The sequence below is a fragment of the Symsagittifera roscoffensis genome, chromosome 7, assembly GCF_963678635.1.
Source record: "Symsagittifera roscoffensis chromosome 7, txSymRosc1.1, whole genome shotgun sequence".
NCBI lineage: Eukaryota > Metazoa > Xenacoelomorpha > Acoela > Convolutidae > Symsagittifera > Symsagittifera roscoffensis.
Window position 1 is genome coordinate 1,045,411 of NC_087068.1, and position 22,502 is coordinate 1,067,912.

The 22,502-nt window shown below is 37.1% G+C and overlaps 2 protein-coding genes across 2 annotated transcripts in view; both read right to left on the reverse strand.

The window, feature by feature from the left end:
• Positions 1-10,398, reverse strand: part of LOC134851304 (uncharacterized) — a gene marked incomplete at its 3' end in the record, with an annotated part of 41,053 nt that extends 30,655 nt beyond the window's left edge. The window contains 2 exon segments of the mRNA XM_063867324.1: positions 8,876-9,151; positions 9,762-10,398. Of these exon segments, the coding sequence (XP_063723394.1) occupies positions 8,876-9,151; positions 9,762-10,398 (913 nt within the window).
• Positions 10,399-11,174: 776 nt separating this feature from the next.
• Positions 11,175-13,853, reverse strand: LOC134851305 (uncharacterized). Its single transcript, XM_063867325.1, has one exon. The coding sequence runs from the start codon at positions 13,851-13,853 to the stop codon at positions 11,175-11,177; it is 2,679 nt and encodes an 892-aa protein (XP_063723395.1).
• Between the last annotated feature and the right edge of the window lie 8,649 nt (positions 13,854-22,502).

A 22,502-nucleotide genomic window follows, 5' to 3' on the forward strand; every position in this document is an offset into this window, starting at 1 on the left:
TTCTTGTTCCGGACGAGCTGTGGTTCAAAATACGTAAAACGTGAAAACAGCATATTTGTTCACTTAATTACCTAGAGGTTACACGTAATGAAAATTGTACTTTGTGAAATGTGTACTTAAAGAGACATCGCTTGTTGAACATGGTGCCTACGCCTCTCAATCACAAGGTCGGCGGTTCCACGCCATTGGTGCTAAGCCTGGTCAATCAAATTTTTGAAATTTTTAAAACTTATTTTCGAACGAGAAAGCTGAGACCGTCAAAATATATCAAGTTTTGATCCAAAAAATTAAAGCATGTCTGAACTGCGTTCAGCAGGGTTGAACAAGTTTTCCTTGAGTCGAGAAAGTCGAAACATAGCAAAATTTGATTGAGAAATCGAACCACGGAGAGATTTGGTCGATACTGTCGAAACATAAGTCGCCTACATCGGCCCTGGTACCTGTTTGTTGCTCAAAAGGGGGCAAATTTTTGAATTCCGTGAACTATCCAACAAATGCCTGCTATGTTAGTGCAGTATAGTTCAAGGACCACCTGCAATTATTGCTGCGATGAGTTCTCGATTCGAGATTTTAAACCTACTTTGAAGCAAGATTTGAGCCGTTTGAGTGATTTTTTAGATGATTGCGCTCAAAGAAGTCTTTATTCAAACTGAGCGATTTGAGTGAGCGGCTTTTTCATAAAAACCGCTAAAAAACTTACCTAGATTCTTACCTACATCTTTTGTTTCTTAATTTATTTTGATTTATTTTAACGTTTGATTTTTTTAACATTCGTTTGATTCGTTTGATTTTTTTAAGCATATCTAAAGATTGCACCAGAATTTGAATTTCATTAATACCTAAGAAAAGTCCTTGGCGGAAAAGGGGCTAAAATTTTTGTGACATTTGTTTAGGTCAGTCAACTTTCGAAAAAATGCAGAATATTTACGCTTGTGACGGTTTGTATTCAGATGAAACTCGGCGATAACTAAAAAATTAGTTTCTACCGAAAAAAAATGATCTCTTTAACTTTTATCTGAAAAAAAGATCAAATATTTTTACAATTTTTATTCCAAAGTTGGTGAATTCTTACAAATATGGTGGATGTGATAAGACTTTATTACAACCATTTCGACCGTAATCTGGTTTGTTTCGCCCAGCTCCACCAAAATTCGTTATAATTAGACCCTCTGAACCAAATTCGGGTGTTTTTTGGCGTCTCAACCAAAAAAAGTTTGATCGACTGTGCTCGACTCAAACTAGATGTTTTAAACGTATGAACAAAACTTGGGCATGTTTCAACTTTCTCAACAAAATATGTGATCTGCTGTGCTCAACCCAAGCCGGAAACTTGTGCAATTAGTCAATCAAAAATGGGTAGTTTATATGGCACCGGGTTAACCAAATTTTTGTCCTACAATTTTTCAAATATAAAAAAAATATTTGTCATATAGCTCCATATAATTCCATACGTACAGAAAATTATATAAAATGTCTTCATAAAAATTGTATGGCGAGCTCTTTTCCGAGTTAATGTTTTCCGAGTTTTGCTAAGTTTTTTGTGTTCTGTCCGAAAATAAAATCAGCAAGGTTTTTCCCAAAAACCACAAAAGGTTGTTTGAAAACGTACATAAGCATATCCATTGGAGACTTTCTATTGGAGTTTTATTTTAAGTCTCCGGATGTTTCATGGCGCAGTCAGCAGGCGTAAATTCTGATGACAGAACAGAAATAATAGGAGTACCAGCATGCTGGGAAAACCTTCCCCATAACCCCTATCCATAAAAAAATTAGATGTGACAATTCTTTTTGGCAATCTCGCCAAAAGAAGGATGTGATCCTAATTTCCTACTTTCACCACCAGAAACAGTACACGACGACCCCCCAACCATGCTAGAGTCAGTGCCAGCCTCAGAATAATCAGAAGACGCAAACAACAGAGGGGCAACCGACACCGCTTTTGTTCCGAGAAACAACGAAGCGAACAAACAACGAAGGAGAAAAGGTGAAGTATAGGGACTAACAGTTATTTATTACCATGAAGCCGATTTTTCGCACTTGGTTATGAGGAGAAAAACAATTTCTTCAACAAAATCTAAATATAATCTGAGTATAGTGCATTTTTGTGATTTTATAGCCTTTGTGAAATACTATTCAAAAAAAAACTATACAGTGAAGAGGATACAACTTTACAATGCATATTCGAGACCTATTTATTGCAAAAATGAAAATTTCCGAGATTGAACGGGAACTGTGCGTTAGACCGGGGCAACGATAGATGACACCTTGAAAGCTACTTTACTCCAAGAAAAGGATTACAAAACAGCTAGTGTCCTACGAAGACAGAACGCTTTCGGTAACCATAGTGCTAATCAAAATTTCAAGATTAAACATGAACCAACCATGTCAATACAATCCAAAAAAGGTAACTCCAGGAAAGAAAGTCGGAAAATTAATCATTAAAATCATCAAACATCGGTAAATTCAATTTCATAAGCTATTTTTTGTGGCATTAAATTAGCCCCTGAACATAGAGACAAGTATGCTACTCCAACAGTAAATTGTAACTTATGTGAGAAAAATGGCCAATTTGCTACTTGTTGCAATTCTGCAAAACCACAAGTTGACAACGTCGCGTCAGATTAGGTTGAAGAGGAAATGACAAATCTAATCGACTCAGACAGCGAGCCAGAGTATTCGGTGCTCAGATTCAGGAACAGCCTCATGAAGAAAACTCGGTCAAGGAATTAGAGATTATAAGCACAGCAACTGGCAGAACGAACAGCCTCAGAGTCACCATTAAGCGAAAAACTTACTATTCAGTACAACCAGTAACACGGGTAGCCCAGAATCATTCGTCGATAAGAACACAACAGATGTCTTACTAAGGAAGAACTCGAACGCAAAATGTCCAACAATTGATAAACACCTAACTTCAATATCATATGAAGATTATAACCTCAAGGCATTCAAAATATTCGGAAACTTAGTGGTCGACATCAGCTCGAACGGCTGGATAATGAAGAAAACCAGATTCCTAATATCGGAAAATAGAATGAGGTGCTTCGGGGATAATATATTCAACCACACCTAAGAATCGTAACAAAACAGATGAAGCCACACCCAAAAACAGTAGCCAAGATTAGTGAGCCAGAAAAACTACGACAATCAGAAGTTTTCAAGAATTGGAAAGGGTACTACATAAAAAAGTGCAGAGATCGTTTTAACAGGATAGGCAAGCCAAACAACCCCATTGTCCACACACTTTTTAATTCACCCTCAATACCTAATCGAGAGAAAGGCAGACGTGTTTTAATTCATATACAAGAGAAAGTGAGAGCTGAGGTAGAGAAACAAATAAAGAAGAGGCACATCATTAAACGCAATAAGTGTACTAGTGACCATTTCAGGGCCGCTAGTACACTAATCCAGTTTCATGATGTGCCTCTCCTTTATTAGTGTCTCTATCTCAGCTCCCACTTTCTCTTGGAAGGGAAATGGAAGACGTCTGCCTTTCTCTCGAATGATTAATAAATTAATTATAGTAGTGAATACAGCAAAAAAGAATGGGTCAGTAAAGCTAGCAATGGACGCCAAACCAATGAAAGATCAAACATACATGCATAAACTCCAGGAGTCCAACTTATTAGAAATACTAGAATCAACGGCCTAAATCAATAGATCAGAATCAGAGGGAAACGTTTGGTTCACATTTTTAGATTTCAAAAACGCATTTAGTTTGTAACATTTAGATGAATCCATCAGGAAACAATACAACATTAGCATCGTAAGTGCGGAACTCACGGTTACATACAGATTCAAGATAAGTTTTTACGGCTTCACTGACATTCCAGAAGGTAATTGAGTACACATTCAGTTGTATTCCAGGTTTGTTCTGTTTTCGAGGTTTTCTAGACGATACACTAATTGTGACCAAAGATGATATTTTGAACCAGAACAGGACGTTCAAAGAAGTACTAAGGAGAACAGATACAGAATGATTCGCCTTAAAGTTAAGCAATTGCGAATTTTCCAAAAAGTCTCTTACGTGATTAGGATTTGAATCTGATGCAGTTGGTATACGATCAAAACATTCTAAACTAAAAGCATAACTAACCCCATCAAAAACTCTGGAGCAATTCAGATCTTTTGTGAGGGAACTAAATCACGTTTCACATTTTAAACTAATTTTACAGATGACGACAGAAGCTTTAAGTTCATCTTTAAAACTAAGTGATGAGCTAAACTTTGTTGGGGAGAAAGCCAGGGCGAAGCATTCAGAACAATCTGAAGGAAGATTAGTGATATCGCTAAAACATATCATTACAATGCAGCTAGAAAATCGAGAGTAAAATGCAATGCCAGTCAAAAGGGACTAGGAGCTGTGTTTAGGCAGGAAGTCGAACCTGCGATTTGGGTGCCAATCGCATTCACCTCAGGATCTTTGAATGCCGCCTATTGAATATATAGAACGAATGAATTGAAATTAATTGCTGTAGACCGGTCATGCGAGTGTTTCAGAAAATACTTATTAGGAAATCGATTGCATGTTCCAACCGGCCATAAACCCATCATATCAGCGCTCACAGAAAATAAAGGAAATAGAACAAAACAATCTAGGCTCATAAGATGGACAGACAGATTGCTGTCAATCGACTATACCATCTCCCACATAGCAGGAGAGAAAATTGGCATAGTTGATTATTTGTCAAGGGACCCAAAGTTACCTGCTCCTTCGACATCAAGTTACGGTGAACAATTTGTTATCAGATCAATCAGAAACTTTGACGCAGCTTGTCAAAACATGTCATAGGCAAACTCATGAAGTCGCAAGACGGCATCGAATTAGAAGATATCAGCAGCATCGAATCAAATCTCAGTACCATCACCATAAGAGGGCGTCGTCGATGAAAGTATCAAATTCAACCGATCAGATACGTTCCGCCAATTTCCCATGGGACCACTAGAGGGCGGCGAATTATCGGACAAAATTTTCGACCCTTCAGGAAGCGATGCGTGTATTATGCAAATTTATGCATTGATTTTCATCAATCACAGAACAGCATCGCTCATTCAGTTAGTTCGACTCGAAGTTCATTGTTTCCGATCTTATTGTTCAATTCAATCAACCATAGTCTTGTCAGTTTTACAATAACTGCCAAATTTTGCCTTGTTTCTAATTCACAAACTATAAATTCTAATCTAATTCATTCAGTCAAATCTCATTTTCAATTTTTTAACCCTAATCCATTTTTAACATTTTGAAGTTACTTGAAGTTTTTTATGCCCGAATCTTCACAATCCAAAATTACTACTAATTTTCAGAAAATTTTATCTGAAAACAAATTCAATTTACCCTCGGTATCTGAGAGAGTAGTCAGAAATCTCAAACGGAAAGCAAAAAGCCCAAAAAGGAGAATAGCCAAACTGTCACCGACGAACAATTTAAAGGTAAGAAACAATTACGCCAATGTGTTAGGGTCACTTAAGTTGAAGAGGTTCCAAAAGACAGCACGTCCTAAGTATAAGATCAAAAACGATATTAGCATTACCACGAGAAAGCAGCCGCTCGACGCTGAATTACTCCAACAACTAGTTTCAACTCGACGCTCCATTTACTCGACGCTGATTTATTGGGCAAACTAATTTCGGAGGACAGCCACTTAGCTCCCCTTTGTCAATGGGTACGGAAGGATTTCCACATCTAGTTAGTTATCTCTCGGAGTTCTGGGACAAAGCAACCATCATAACTTATTGCGCTATTACTGAATCAGCGGTGCCCTGATTTATTTCGCAATCCCTATGTGCCTGTTGAAATCGCAATCCCTATGTGCCTGAGAAAGGCAGTATTGAACAGACTACATCGGACTCACCCGGGACAAGACTCAAAAATCGACGCAGCGGTCTACTTAAAGTGTCGGAAGATGCACAGGGATGTAATCAACTTAAGCCAAAACTGCAGATGGAGTACCCTCTATGGTAATAATATTAGGTTATCAAAACTGTTCAATTCATCAAAACGTCTACCCAAACTTTCCGGCCCAAACGAGGAGCTCCAACTTGATTTCGCAGGACCAACGATAGACAAAGAAGGGACAAAATCGTATGTTCTAGTACCTGTATACAGGTTTTTAAAATATCCTTCAACACTTATTACAAGGTCTACCGGAGCAGACAAGATCATAAAATTTCTAAGAGTTTCTATTCAAATCCATAGCATACAAAAATCTATCGAATGGACCAGTTTTCAGAGATTGAAAACAAAAAAGTTATAGATTTTTGCAAGCAGAGGGGTATTTTTTTGCCAAGATGGAGACCACCGAGGATGTGGTTTAGTTGCACGAAGTATTCAAACTATTAAGAGGAAACTGTAAGCAATGCAAGCCGACCCAAAACTTTCGGATATCAAATCCGTAAAGGGACAAAACTTAGAAGATATATGTTGCAGTAAGCTTTCAGTTTAAAAAAAACTGCATTTGAAGTTCTTCTTAGGCAAAAATCTAGCACCTGTTTTTCTCGAATAAAGGACAAAATATTTAATTTAGATCGTGAACAACTAGCTAGAGCTATATTAACATCAAAAGAGATGCGGGAACAGTCTATTTCAGGAAAGCATTTCGAAGGCCATACCAATAGGAGAATTAGGCCAAAGAAAGACGACAATAAAAGCATTAACACTCTGTAGAACTTAGCAAAACGGCCAAAGACTGAAGACAGCTAAGAATACATCTGACGCATGCCGAAGGATCAGAGCGGGGAAACAACTCGCTGAAAGAGTCCCATTACTCGCCGCAAGCCTCAGAAACGACCTAAATCAGGGCACTCTCAGTGTTATACCCTCAACCGTTAGGTGAGGTATAATCTAGAATCTATGTAATCAAAGTCTATGCTGTTCGCTAACTGAGAATAGAGAGTTAGAAAGGTTGAGAGAACAACTTTAATTCAGTTGATAAAGTTAAGTCTGATTCGAATCTGACCTCGAAATCATGAGAGAGACAGAGACTCATAAATAACTATTGAATATGGTGTTAGGTTTAGTAGGTACTTAATTTAGATCAGACAGCTATGATTACGTTTACACAATGTTACATAAGTATATATGGTTAACGTTCAGGCTAAGAACAATCTATGTAATGTTTTAGGTAGACGGAGTTCTAATCGGTATCCAGTATATCCGTACGGATAACATTCCCCTTTGCTTTTTCTATATGATGAGCACATCATATGTCCTCCTGTTTTTCAGTAGCGTCCTTGTTTGGTGGAATGGAAGTTTTGGGGGCGTTCGTTGCCGATGATGTCTGTGGTATCTGTTGAGTGGCCGATTCGTTGCTTTTCTCGTCCTTTGCTTGTTTAATGAGACATTTAGGGCGATCTTGTCTCTCACATTCTCTTTGGAATGTCATCGAGTTTTTTGGTGGCGAGATGGATTTGAGGATCTTCATTGCGTCGTTAAAACTGTCAATGAAAGATTTGTCTGGTGAGCATGACGTTCCAGTTGGTCTGTCGATCACGTAACGTGAACTAATTGCTCGTTGTAAGGGGCTATTTTGTGAACTGCGTTGGGCTGACGTAGTTGACGTATTTAACTCTGACACTAATTTGTCACTCGGGTTACTCTGTGGTGACGTTGTGTGTGTGGTCGTTTTTGTTGGTGTATGCAGTGTTTCATTTGGCTCGGATGCATCGCCAATGCAAGTGATTGGGCCGCCTGTCCCTTCACTGGTTTCTTGAACCCGTAACTGCTCTTGTCTGTTGTGTCAATTTCGATATCGGTTGACGATTCTTGTACCGTGCCTGCCTGACCAATTGGTTCTGCGTTTTTATCTTGTTGTACTGTTATGAGACAGACTTCGTTATCCAAAGTGTTATCGGCGATTGTGTTAATTGGAATTGCATTTCCGAATTTGTGTGCAAGCGCGCTTGTTTTGGTCCTTGTGGATCTACGGCTTGGTATTGTTTCTTGTGGCGGCGTATTTTTCCGGTCCATCTTTTTGGCTGGGGGCATTTTTTAGCGATTGCGTCATATCTTGGATAATAGAATCGTCCGATGAGATTGAAATTGACGTTTCACACTCAAATTCTATGTGCTTGTTGTCCCTGCGTACTTTCTCTGGGCTGCCCTTTCCTTTTCGGCTTGGCGACTTAAGATTCTTCGTAGTCGTTGGTGGGTTTTTTAACGACGGATTTTTTGATGTTGTTGGTATCGTTCTATGAATTCGATCCTGTCCTAGAGTCCTTCTGTTTGTTGTTTGCCAGATAAGTTCCACGATATTCTTTGGTGGCTTTCGTTTGGGGCTCGTAGGTGTTGATGTTTTTCTTGCCGGATTCTCTGGTCCCTTTGATGTTTGCTTTGTGATCTTTGAGCCAGTTGGTTTCGCTTGTTTAGCTTCTTTGTCTGAAATACGGGGTTTAGCTCTTGGTAAATGTTTGTATGCTACAAAGTCCTTTAGCTGTGCCGGTCTACATTTACCGTACACTCGCGGATCTGGTACAAACGCTAAACCGTCGTATCTTATTACCCTCGGTTGTTTCCCATCTTCCCGGACCCATGCAGTGTGCGGGGAGTAATTAATGATTGAACCGTTTTCGATTACCTTGAATTGTGCCCCGAATACCCCAGGATTTTTTGTTTTACGTGCTATGGTACCCAATTTTCTTGCCACTTGTTCCATAAATTTTCCTAATTTCGGATTTATGGTGTTTTGGGGTCCTTTAAATCGATCTTTTAGGAACACCAAGGGGGCTCTTTCTATTATTTGTTTTTCTTGTTGTGTAAGCCAACGAATTGGTTTTCTTGTTCTAATATTCGCTATATCATGTTGCGGGTTATCGGCGAGAAAAGACCGTTTAACTTTTTGTAAGTCATAGGGTATATTATTAAGTGGAAGATGCGCACCTATTGGGAATTTTTTCAGCAGAGCTTGGTCGAACTCCTCGTCCTCGTCAGTGTCCGAAAGTGTCACCTGCTTCTTTTTCACTATTTCCATCTGGCTAGTTTTTGCTGGTCCTGGAGTCTTACTTCGAACCGCTTGTGTAGATGGTCCCGCTGGTTCACAGGGAGGTTCGGGAAGATAGTTACTCTTGTAGACCACGCTCAGTTTGTCCTCACTATTGGTGTCCCTATTCCAAATTGCCTCGGGCGTGAGGGCAGACTTTTTGAGTATCTTTTTAACTAAACACGAAAGTTTTGTGTTTTCCCAAGAGAGATTAGAGATTTTAGGTGTAGTGCAGATATTAGTTAAAGGTGTGTTTGGTTTACGCCCGTAGTGCGCTTCAAATGGTGTAATTTTTGTTGTTGCGTGTGGGGTAATACGCAGTGTCTTGATCAATTCTGCCACACCTGACGCTATTTTGTACGGTGTGATATTTTTATCGATTTTCATAATAGCGAGACGAGTTTTTAAAGTTCTGATTAGTCTTTCTACCATGCCCAATGAGCGATGGTCGTCCACTGGAGCAAATATCAGCTTAATGTTTTTGCTTTTGCAATAGATCATAAATTTTTTAGCCCGAAACCCTTGAGCTTGGTCACACCGGATATTCCTTGGTACACCGTGATTGACAATATGTGTTTGCATAAATTTTATGATCGTATCTGCCTTGTTATTTGCTACTACTTGGGAATCGTGGGAATCTATCTACCCCAACTAGGATGTACACGTCTTTATTGTTTTCATCCGGTAGCGGTCCAGCGAAATCCAATTGGATTTCCTCGTTCGGTTCAACTACGGCGTCTAGGCTAGTGAAGTGTTTCTTACCGGATATTACCCGAAGGTTCTTACCTTTAGCGCGGCACTCCTTGCAACTCTGCGCTGATGTAACTATATCTCTATGGAGATATGGATACCAAATGTGCTTGGCAGCTTCCAGCATGCCGCCTTGTCCCGGGTGAGTTAGATGGATCGAATCTAGGATGATTTGCCTTAACTGCTTTGGTATTGCTACTCTGTCATCATAGAGTAAGACGTTGTTACGGACAGACAAACGGTCGCGCACATTGTAAAAGTAGGGTCCGTAGCAGGCTTTGATCTGATCCCACTTTTGTTGTCGTATCATATTGATCAGAGGCTGAAGGTTTCGATCACGTTTCGTGGCCGCCGCGATAAACTCCATGTCTAGTGCTTTTCGTAGATTTTTTCGAAAGAGCGGTACATCTTCCTCCTCCATAGAGATGGCTTGGCATTCTGTCGGGTGATCTGGGGGGTCTTTTTGACATAATTGATCTGACTTTTTGTTAAACGTGAAACTATCTCTCGACGGGATTACTTGGTGTCTTACGTCGCTGAATGAGAGAGTTGATTGGCACGGTTCCTCCGAGATTTCTGTGAACGATGCAAAATTGGTAGGTGGAATTGTTACCGTCGTTTGTTGTCCACTGTGACATTTCCTCAGAATTCTTTTGAACGGGGGTAGTGACATTCCTGTTTGTAATTGTCGATTCATCTTGTTGGCAACTGGAGCGCTAGCTTGTGAGGTAAGATAAGGTTGGTGATACTGAAGATTATATGAGGTTTTTTCTTTATGTAATTCGTTTATTGAGGACTGGTTCAAAATGTTTGAGTTTGACAGAGAGTGACTGTTTTCTAGAGGTTGATCAATAACAGTGAAATATGCTGCTTTTGCGTGCAAATTTGAGCGAGCAAAGTTTTCGTTCCGGTCGAGCTGTAACGTGCGTTGAACTCCGTTTGGATTTTCGATCATTTCAATGTTAGCTATGGTGCTGTCTTAGAATTCAAGGCAAGAAATGAAATTATCAATAAGTTTTTGTCCCAATACGCGGGGGGTTGTGGTTTTCCTACCGGATGGCGCGAAATATAATCGATTAAGCCCATTTTGCTGCCGGAAAGATGTTTGATGTCAAAATCAAATGGGATGAGACGGTCAATCCATCTAGTTAGGCGACTTTGATATGTTTTATTACTCCTATTGCTATGTAGAGCACTAACCAAAGCTTGGTGGTCAGTAATTAATGTAAAACGGCGGCCATACAGATAATATTTAAAATGATCAATAGCCCATACTGCAACTAGAAGTTCCAACTCGTTTACTGAATATTTATTTTCGCATGCGTTTAGAAATCTGGACGCATATGCCACCGTAGCCCATCCGTCTGGAGTTTATTGTTCAAGAGCTGCTCCGATACCATCGCGGCTTGCGTCGCAGACTATTCTGGTCTCCCGGTTATTTACGAAGTGTCAATTTTCTGTGATATTTTGCACCGCTGTAAGGATGGTTTGAAATGCCTCTTCATGTTTTTGTTCCCAAACGTAGTGGAATTTGGAAGAAGAAGATAAGAGTGGTCTCAATGGTCTACACAGTTGTGCCAAGTTTGGTATAAATTTATTTAGATGGTGGACCGATCCCATAAAACTTTTGAGTTGTTTGAAAGTTTTAGGGTGTTGTAGTTTTGATATCGCATCGGTTTTCTTGTGCATTGGTTTTGTTCCGTAATCATTTATAATGAACCCCAGCCATTCAACTTCTTTACAGCCGAATTTACATTTATTTAGGGAAATAGCCATATTTTCTGGATCCAACTTGTCTAAGACCTTTTTCAATTTATCGATGTGTTGTTCTTTAGTTCCGTGGGATATAATCAGTATGTCGTCAAGAAAAGCGAATGTATCCTTCTCGTTGTTTAACGTTAGATCAATGGCCTTCTGGAATTCTGCGGGCATATCCGTGAGCCCATAAAATCCAGTCTGGAACTGATAGGTTCCTGTTGCTTGCCCGCCAATTATACTAAAGTTACACTGCGTTTTAGTTTTATCGTCTAATTTCAGTTGACTATAAGCATAGCGAAGATCGATGGTAGAGAAATATGTTGTCCCTGGTTTACCATTACCTTCTTGAGCCGACTGGGCTACATTATCCAATAGTACGTCGATGTTTGGCATTTGATACTTGTTTTTAAGTATCGCTTTGTTAATTTGTTTTGAATCCATTGCTAGTTTTATTGAATGATCTTTCTTTACCGTTATTACGATTGGACTAATAAACTGCTTGTCACTACAGTTATCCAGTTTCACAATATGGCCTTGGTCAATCAAAGATTTGAGTTTTTGTTCGACCTTCTCCTGAATGTGAATCGGAATTCTGCGCCCTTTCTGTTGTAGCGCCTTGAAGTCGTGTAGAAACTTTGTATGAACTTCGTGGTTTTTTGAGCATCCGATGCGTGTGCACAACCCCGGGTATGATGATTTTACCCAATTTGTAATGACCGTGTCTGATTGTTCTGAGTCAGTTATATAATTGATTGACTTACCAGTTGGTTTTTCCTGTTGAAGATGGATCCCTAGTTGCAGTAGGAGATTTCTTCCCAGGATGTTCGCCCGTTTGTCGTCAACCACGACAAATGGCGCGGTGTTGATCGTCCACCCTCCTGGCTCTATAGGGGCAATTAGCCTGCCGAACGCCGGGATTTTGTAACCATTATAGCAGACCATTCTATTAGCTTCGTCGTCTTGATTGATCTGAATGCGTCTGGCCCTTGGCACTGTTTTCTGTAATGTAACCGCTGTTTTATTGTTCACAAATGACGTTGAGGACCCGGTATCTGCAATGAAGGTAATATTATTATTCCCTATCTTAACTCGAATGAGGTGTCCTATTAAGTCGTCCGTCGTTAGTTTTTCTGCCGTTTCTTCGTGAAAGTTCACAGCATTTACGCTGTTGTCATCTGGGTGGATGAGTTCCCATCCCGGAACGACATCCCCTGCCTGGAGATAATCGACATACGCCGCTATATCTGTGTCCTGCATATTTAGTTCGGGATCTGTTTCTTCACTGATTGCATTAACGTTTGAGGAATTACAGAGTCTGGCGTAGTGTCCTCTTTTCGTGCATTTATTGCAGATTTTGTCTTTAGCAGGACAATGTTGGAGGTGACCAGGTCCGAACGGATTACCGCATTTAAAGCAAGATTGTTTTCTGTCTCTGTCCTGTCGTTGCGAGTTTCCCCGCTGTGGTTGTCCTCGACCCCTGTTGCTTCCTCGTTTATTATTGCGGTACGCGTCCCCCCCTCGTCTTTGAATGAACCCAACTGGTTCTGATTTTATGCCCGTTTGTTGAGGAGAAATTGCTGATGATCCTTGCTTGCGTATTTGCAGTTGATTTTCCAAACCTTTTCCCCTGCGTATTGCATATTCAAACGCTTGGTCGGGGGTTTTCGTCTCGGCCAGTAGGTCTTTTTGTACCTCGTCATTTGTCATGTTGGCTGTGAATAAATCTCTAACGATTTCAGTCTCCAGCGTGTTGTTATTGCAATTGGGACATTTGAAGTTACCCTTAATGACCAATTCCGTGAGGCCACAGTGGAACTGCTCAAGAGTTTCCGTCTTGTTTTGCTTTCTTGTGAACGCCTCGTATCGGTCAAATGTAACGTTGCGGTCTTTAATAAAGAGATGTTCTAGTCCATTCCAGAATGCTCTCATTGATGTCTCCTGTATTTTTAGATCAGGGTAGTGTTGATTGAGACGTCTTTGTCCCTCGTTTCCAAGACTGAGGTAAATATAGCTTCTGACTTTTATGTCGGCTTCCTCCCATGGTATTCCGTCCACGGTGGGTCCCAAGTTATCCAATTGGGCACATTGGTTATCCCATTGGATTTTCTTCTCTTGTTTGCGTATGTTTCTGTCCCTGGTTTGTGATTGGGTTTCCCCCTCTATAGGGAGCTCATAACCAGGTTCATGCGGTTTACGCACAGCGGGTGGGTCTCGTAATAGCTTTTGCAAGTTTATTCCGTCTTTTGCGACGATTCCTAAGTAGAGCTGTTGGTTCCATTTCTCCCACTTGGTTGGAGGTTCCGCCGAGGCTTTTTGCCAAAATGGGGCGATACCTAGTGGGTTCTTGGTTGTGAATGCTAGCTGCGCCATGTTATACCGTCAACCGTTAGGTGAGGTATAATCTAGAATCTATGTAATCAAAGTCTATGCTGTTCGCTAACTGAGAATAGAGAGTTAGAAAGGTTGAGAGAACAACTTTAATTCAGTTGATAAAGTTAAGTCTGATTCGAATCTGACCTCGAAATCATGAGAGAGACAGAGACTCATAAATAACTATTGAATATGGTGTTAGGTTTAATAGGTACTTAATTTAGATCAGACATCTATTTGATTACGTTTACATAATGTTACATAAGTATATATGGTTAACGTTTAGGCTAAGAACGATCTATGTAATGTTTTAGGTAGACGGAGTTCTAATCGGTATCCAGTATATCCGTACGGATAACACTCAGATTAAAAACGGAAAAGGATGACCGATAAAGAGTCTAAAGAGTCTAAGTAATTTAGAGTTTGAGTTGATTCATTATCCGAACCGCGTTACAGTAATTCGCAAAGTATTAGATCGGATATGTTCAATATGTTCAAAGATAAAACATTAAGACTATTAAAAAGGAATAAAGGTATTATCAGCAGCTAGCCACCCAAATTTCACGACAAACTCTGCCAATGGCCAGCCGAATTCTTGGAGGAGACCAGTGTTCATACTGCCTATAAACGAGTTTTCGTCAGTATCTGCAACATCGGGGGAAGCGAAGGGCAGAACGCAGAAAAATACCACTAAGATATTAGCGTTTTGAGCATTTTCGAGCCAAACATCAGATATATCAGAGCCAGCAGCAGTAAAACCAAAGAAAACATCATAGCAACAGGTGAGGAATTCAGTCAGGAGGACTGAAAGATAACAAAATAATCCCAACAGAGGAATGTAACAGAAGATTTCATGGTGACCACCACGCAGCCGAAAACAGTAAGAAACACTAGAGCTTCGAATCGGAGTAGGCAGACTAAATTCTTCGGCAGCCCACTACGACACGCGATTCATCAACTCAATGAAGACTTACTATCAGTATCACCGGGTGAATTCTTAACTCATATTCAATCCACAAGCTCAAACCTTATTCCAGTTTCTCCAGGAGTATTATCAGCAAGCCCACCGAAATCTCCAAAAAAGTCAAGAAAGAAGAAAACTTGAGTGAAAGTTTGTTGACGAAAATTTGAGTATTGTTTAATGTATTTTAACCATGAGGGTTTGAAAATTTTTAGGGGGGAAGTGTCATACGGCGTAGTATCCGTATTTCAAGGTCACCCTTTATACAAAAAAGCTAAGCTACAACTTTTAGTTAAGAGCTGTCAGCATTAGTGAGTCGTTCACGGCTGGCCTAGACAAGAGGAACCGGACAAGAATATGATGTTCGCCAAATACCAACGTTCATCATCCATCCTTTAAATTGCAGAAAGATAATTCTAAAAACCCCAGAAGAAATATGATGTTCGCCAGAAACCAACGTCCATCATCCATCCTTCGAATTGCAGAAGAACTATTCTAAAAAACTCTGTAAAACCCGGATATGTGGAACCTGATCTAAACTATATTTTATGATTGGATAAATTGAATATTTTACCACTGTAAAGTATTTAATATTAACCAATCATAATCCATCTAACTAACAACCCACTTATTTGTAAGTGCTGAAATTACTTGTAATTTCAGCACCAGAGAGATTTGAATTTAACTTAGAAATTAGTTGTCTCTCCAAGAGAACTTCAGCAGCCGCAATAAACCAGTATACCCTAGATCTATTGAGCCTAGCAGAGACTAGTTAAACACCCTGAGACTAGAAATTATAAGAGTAAGATTAGGATCGGTATTAGACTAAGAAGTTGCACGAATCTATCCGGCCGAAAAAAAAGATAGCGTGACGAGCAGACGGTGTACCCTATCCGAAATTACTCTATGAGTTAACCACATCGGTTCTAACTCATCTGGTGCGACCATAAGTCTCGAATAAGACCATAATAGCTTCGAACTAACCAAAAATAGATTAGAACTTAGACAAAACATTTTCAAAATGTTATACGATAAAAATTTAATCGAAATGTCTCTACGACTCAATAGATCAGAGCCGATATTCCAAACAATAATAGAACTACCCGGAATTGGAAGAAGACCTCGAACAAGGACGACATACGACAAAGTAGAAACTTACCATTTAGTTTTATGATTGTACGGCAAAAGCCAACACAAACTTTTGTATTTAGAATCTTATTAGCAATAAATTTAGATTTTCATTTGCAAACATAAAATTTTGAAGTCAATCTTCATGATCATATCAGGCGCTAAACAAAATTTTTAATGTACAATAACGATTGATAAAAAGATCTCAGATCGTTTTCTTAATTTCTGCAGTCTTATATAAATCATATTTGAAAAATATTTATTGAAAATGAAAATAAAAATTAGTAGCATGACAATAAATTGTTAGTAATCATAAATCATCTGTTGTCCCAGCTTCATCATCTAAACATAACAGCAATCATAAGCTCACTAATATCATTAAAATACTAAACCTTTTTCTTAAATAAACTTAAACCATTTTAAACTTAAATTAGCTTAATTTTAAAATCAGATCATCAAGGCTTATCCTTGGATCTTAATTAATTTTCTATTTCACTAAATTTAAAACCTGATCATCAAGGCCTATCCTTGGATCAAAAAGAAAAATTTGGTTCTCCCCCACCCACTTAGCAAGTGTCTAACGACCTCAAACGTCGATTCACTATCCAACCCTTCCAAAAGACCCAAGATTAATAGAAATTTTTAAATAAAACTAACCATTAAAATTAAGATAAACAGTGAAGAACTTCGGTTATTCATCCTTCACTTGAACCCTCCTCTTACCAGACCCAGGATAGATCTTAGACTTAGTAAGTTTAAAATAGTATCTAACGAACTACTTGCGTTCTACTTATACCTGAACCTTGTGGATCGATTTACTATTCTCCAACCCTTGAACACAATCACTACCCCTAAGTAAGATTAAGTAAGTTAACACCTTAGCTTAGACTAGCCACGAGAAAGTAAAAAATCATTCTTCGGAATCGATATACTTTTCTCTCCAACCCTAAATAAAAAGACCCAGGTTAAGCTAACCAAAAAATCGTAAGGACTAACAGTCTAAGAAAATAGAAATACCTAACAACTTTTTGCATCCCTCATCCTAAACCTTATGTCATTCAAAAATCTAGGAAACAAGCAAACAATCGTTTTACACAACTGTGAAATAGATAACAAAAATACGATCTTGTAATCACACCTCATATACAAACAGTTGGATACATTAGAACAAAACGACAAACAATAAAAAGAAAAATTATAAACAAACAAAGACAAATCACACAAAAAAGATTTTCAAAAAATAGAAACGCATTTTCTGAATCAGAAGCCAGCAGTTTAGATGAACGCTACAAATTAAAAGAATCAATTGATAAAAGTTGTCCCTTTCACGATCAATTATTTTTTTCCGATTCAGAAACAACTTCAAATTCATCAAAAAGAGGAACAAGAGGAAAAAGAAGAATAAAAAAGCAATACAAACACAAACCAGTACACCTGTATAACTGGAATCAACCATTTACACACATTGATAGCTATATATCAACAGTCATCAAACGAAAAAATGAGCCACACTCACAGTGACGATAGTCCAGATGACGAAGAGGTTTACCCCTTCCTCATAGATTCACCCGATCATAGAGGGCAACATGGTTTTTGCAAGAATTTACTCGTAAATTTGTTTGAACCCGGAATCAGTCCATGCAAAGCAGAATTCCCAGATGTAAAAATCAAAAGACAAATTATTGAACATTATTTGAAAGATATATGTAACTTAACACAACAATATGGAATCTACACCATAGAATTCAGCACACCAAATACGAATCATCATAAATATGTAATTTAAACAGATGATCTTGAATTAGAATTTTCAAAAGTATTCCTAGAATATATCAAAAGCATACAATATCATAATTCACAAAGAGCAAACTCTATATTCACTAATGAAGTTTTTGCAATAATATATACCTATATCTCTATATTAGAAAAAACAGAATTTCAAAATATCTCACCAACTGAAATATCCAAACATACAAAAGTACGAAATGAAAATGCATTATTTTCAACTTTTTTACATATAATCAAAGAAAATTTCACTAAAGATGATGTTTCACAACACACTAAACATGACTTACAAAAAATTTTGGCATGGTTTATAATAGATTATTTCACACATAAGTTAGACTTAATTTCACAAGCAAGAAAAAATGTCAGACCACAAAATTCAAATGATGACACTGCCATTACAGAACAATCAGACTACGTTTGGGACCCTGAATGGTCTCATCCTTTATTTATAACTATCCCACAATCTATCTCAAGTCAAGCAATAAGTACAATATCTTATCACAGAGATTATGTAAAAGTAATACCATTAACCATTGATGCAACACCATTAAACTACAATACATTTTTACCTGATACACAAAATATTAGTTTAAATTCGACCGTCATACACAATGAAAACCTTAATGGAACTAGAAATCTTACACAACAAGATATTCAAACACCATCACACTTCATAAATGAAGAAATTGTCCAAACAACAACAACTACACAACAAAGTATTTCACCAATAAACCCAAATTTAACAACACCAAGAAATACAAAATACTTCACTGGCACAAGTAACCTTACAATCAACCGTTAAACCTTCGGTTGCTCCAAAATATTCAAATATGGATTATCAAACATATAGACCAATGACAATACCGTCAAAAACACGAAAATCATTCACAAAAAACACCTTTGCAGAACATAATTATAATTATGCTCACAAACAAAGAACAAATCAACCTCCCCGAAAAAACACACAAAATTTAAATCACGTATGTTTTCATTATTGGAATCTCCCGAAAACATCGACAAATTCGGTAAATTTTCCAGATAATCCACAACCTACACAGGATTATACTGAAAATTACCCATTCTTCCAACAAAATAAAAATAACCAACATACACTATTCAATACAAACTATTTATCATCCGATGAAGATGATTATGACCAACCAGATGTTTTTGCACCATATACTAAAGAATATCGCACACAAAGACCACGACAACCTCAACTGTCTCGAAATATGAAAATTTACCCACAAAACCCAACAGATGTACAACATCCACAACAAAAGCATATACAAAATCCATTTAACACATAATCTTTTCAACCAAAACAACCACAAAATCCAATGTCCATGCATTCTTATCAACCAACTCAAATGCAAAATGAAATACCGCTTCCATATTACCTTCAGCAACACGAAATAACAAAAAATCAACTTTCAAATTTTTCGCAAATGCCAAATATCGCAGAATCACTACAGATGACAATGAATCCATACCTCATGGGTGGATCATCAATAACATCCAATAAACCACTGATGGTATTTACAGGAACAGACCCTGAATATTCTGTAGAAGATTATTTAAATGCAGTAACAGCAAATTTAATTTTAAATATAGGACCTGAACCAATTAATACGCCACTACATCAAAATTGGATACATAGACGCACAGCAATGATACAAACAACCTTAGATGGCGCAGCTCAAAAATGGTGTTCATTATTACCTATAGAAATAAAAAATCAGACTGGAAAAGATTTACACAAGAATTTTCAAAAATGTTTGACTCCGAAAGAAATAAACAACACCAAAGAGTTTTATGTAATGAAATTCGCCGATTACCAAATGAAACTATCAAACAATTAGCAGTACGCATCGAAACACTAGTTCAAAAAGCATATTCACTTAATACACATGACTATAAAAACACAAAAATGACAGAAATTTTAATGATGACCTTAACACCTCAATTAAGGAAAATAGCAATAAAAAAGAGAGCATCTCATCCTTTCTCAATTCAAGAGCCAGATTTAGATTCTCGAAAACTAGTAGATAAACTAGAGCAAGCGGAAATCACAATGAAACTTGAAGAAACAGAAAATCTAAAACTACAATATGTTAATCGAATTGAAACAAACACTACACATAAATAACATACAGGAATCAGATACAGACCTAATTGAAAAAATGACTGAAATACTAAATATCTGTGAAAAACATCCAAATTTTAAAGGCAAACCATCCTTCAAAAAATGGTGTAATTATTGCCGACGATACGGACACAGTATTTCCGAATGTAGACAAAAACAACAAGATAATCAGAATAAACCTCAAAAGCATAATGAACCAAATAAATCGTTCTATCAATATATGAAAAAAGATCAAAATCTACCAAACAAAAATATTAATAGTAATAACAGTTCAGGAAAACCACTTCCGAACAACACCAATTACACAAGGAATCAATCATCATATAACTCAAGTTATAGAGGAAGATCACCAGAACGAAGAAATACACAAAATTGTTCACAAAATAATTATAATCGATCAAATAGTCGAAATAACTATTTGAGATCAAATTCCAATGCAACACAATTTGTTTCTAGATCCAGTTCCCAATCAAACCCAAGAAATAAACACTATTCCAATAATCAATCACGAAACTCGTCATACAACAGAAATAGAAACTATTCACATAATAGAAATAGAAGTTATTCGAACAATTGAAATCAGAATTACCCGAACAATCAATCAAGAAATAACTCGTATAATAGATCAAACTATCACAGGTCAAATGATAATTATCAAAACAGATCACGGAACAATTCACAAAATCGAAATTCAAGTTATAATAATCAATATAGAAATTATTCCCAGTCACCACATAGGAATAATAACCATTATAATAATTCTAAACATCGATACAGAAGTAGTACACCAAAACATCAAAGACATATTAATCAAGTACAGTCAAATGAAGAAACAACATCAGACCCCCCAGGTATTGATGACACAGGAAGTAACGAACTACAACTAAATCAAAGAAACTGTGGATCATCAGATACAGAAAGTGATACAGAAAATATCATCTCTGTAAATATGATAACAGTCGAAAACGACTATGAAACTATCATATATGAACAACCTTTTACATCACATATATATGAAAATCAATTGGAACTCCTTCACAATTATTATATTGGACCCATCGATACTACACAAACTGCACAAGAAGTAAACGAAATTAACACGGTAATTAAACCCGATGAAAAAGACAAAACACAATGTTCAAACACAAACCATATTTATCAAAATATACAAAAAAAACAACCCAGAGAAAAAATTTGGACAATACCATTTCTCTTAGAAAGTCCAACAAACAAAGAATTTCAACCACCAGATCTTGAAATTGATTTTTTAATTGATTCAGGAGCAGAATCAAACATAATCAATATTCCCACATGGAATAAAATCAAAAAATTACATGCAAAATTAACGCCTCTTGCAACCTCTAGTAAACTAGCAACAGCAAAAGGATCAACATTAGTAAATTATGGAAAAATCCAATTATTCCTTCTCCCCACAAGAACAATGGAGCAAAATAAAATTCTAAACAAATCATTTAAACCAATATTTCATATTACTGATATTAAGCACAATATCATTGGCATACCATTCATATCAAAATAAATACCAACAATCAACATCTTAAATAGTAAAATACTAATCAAAGATAAATACACAAAAACAAAAAATACAGCTCTAACATTTTTTCAAAGATTAAACAAACAACCACCATTCTTCTCAAAATTTTATCCAATTTATAACCAACAACGGAAACACCTGAAACCATTATCAGGAAATATATATAATTTTTTAATAAAACAAGTTCACCAGTATGATGAAAGTCAAAATAAACAACAATTTTTTATGTCAGACTTTGAATTTAAACCTATTCACAAGTTTTTCAAAATCACGTTCTCATCAATAAAATATTTGAAAAACACGAATTCCGACATCATTTCGTTACACGTGTATAACAATACACCGTATCAATTAACATTACCCTTAGGACTTTTAGGATATTGCGAAACAAACGCTAAAATCTCACCCATACATGAAGTAACCTACCGCGTAAATAATATACTCCAATTATTAGATATTTGCCAATCCACAATTCTTGACGAAGAATTATCCATAAATAACATAATAAGTAATGAAAAGAGAAACACAGATAACTGCACAAAAACACCATATTTTAAACCAACGTTCAATATAACAAATTACACAAAAGAACAACAAAAATTTTTAACGATGTTTAATTTTGAACACTCACAAAGTACACAAATTGAATTTGACAAATTAGCAAAACAACTGTTAAAATATTCAACAGTCTACGCAACGTCAAAAATTGGCGTTGGAAAAATCAGTTCATCACTACATCTCCCGTTAAAACCTGACGCAGTTCTCAAAAAACAACGAGCTAGTAAAGTACCAATTCATTTACCCGACAAAGTAAGTAGATTACTTGATATTTTAGAACAATACAAAATTATCTCACCAGTAAATAAAGAAGAATAACCAAAAGGTAACACTTTTATCAACCCTGTTATCATTCTAGCAAAAGGAGAATCATTAAAAATAGTTTTAGACGCTAGATACCTCAATTCACTAATTGACGAATCGAAATGCAATTGGCCTATTGAACCAATACAAGTTATCTTAACAAAAATAAATGGAAAATACTTTACAACCGCAGATATGAATAGTGCATAC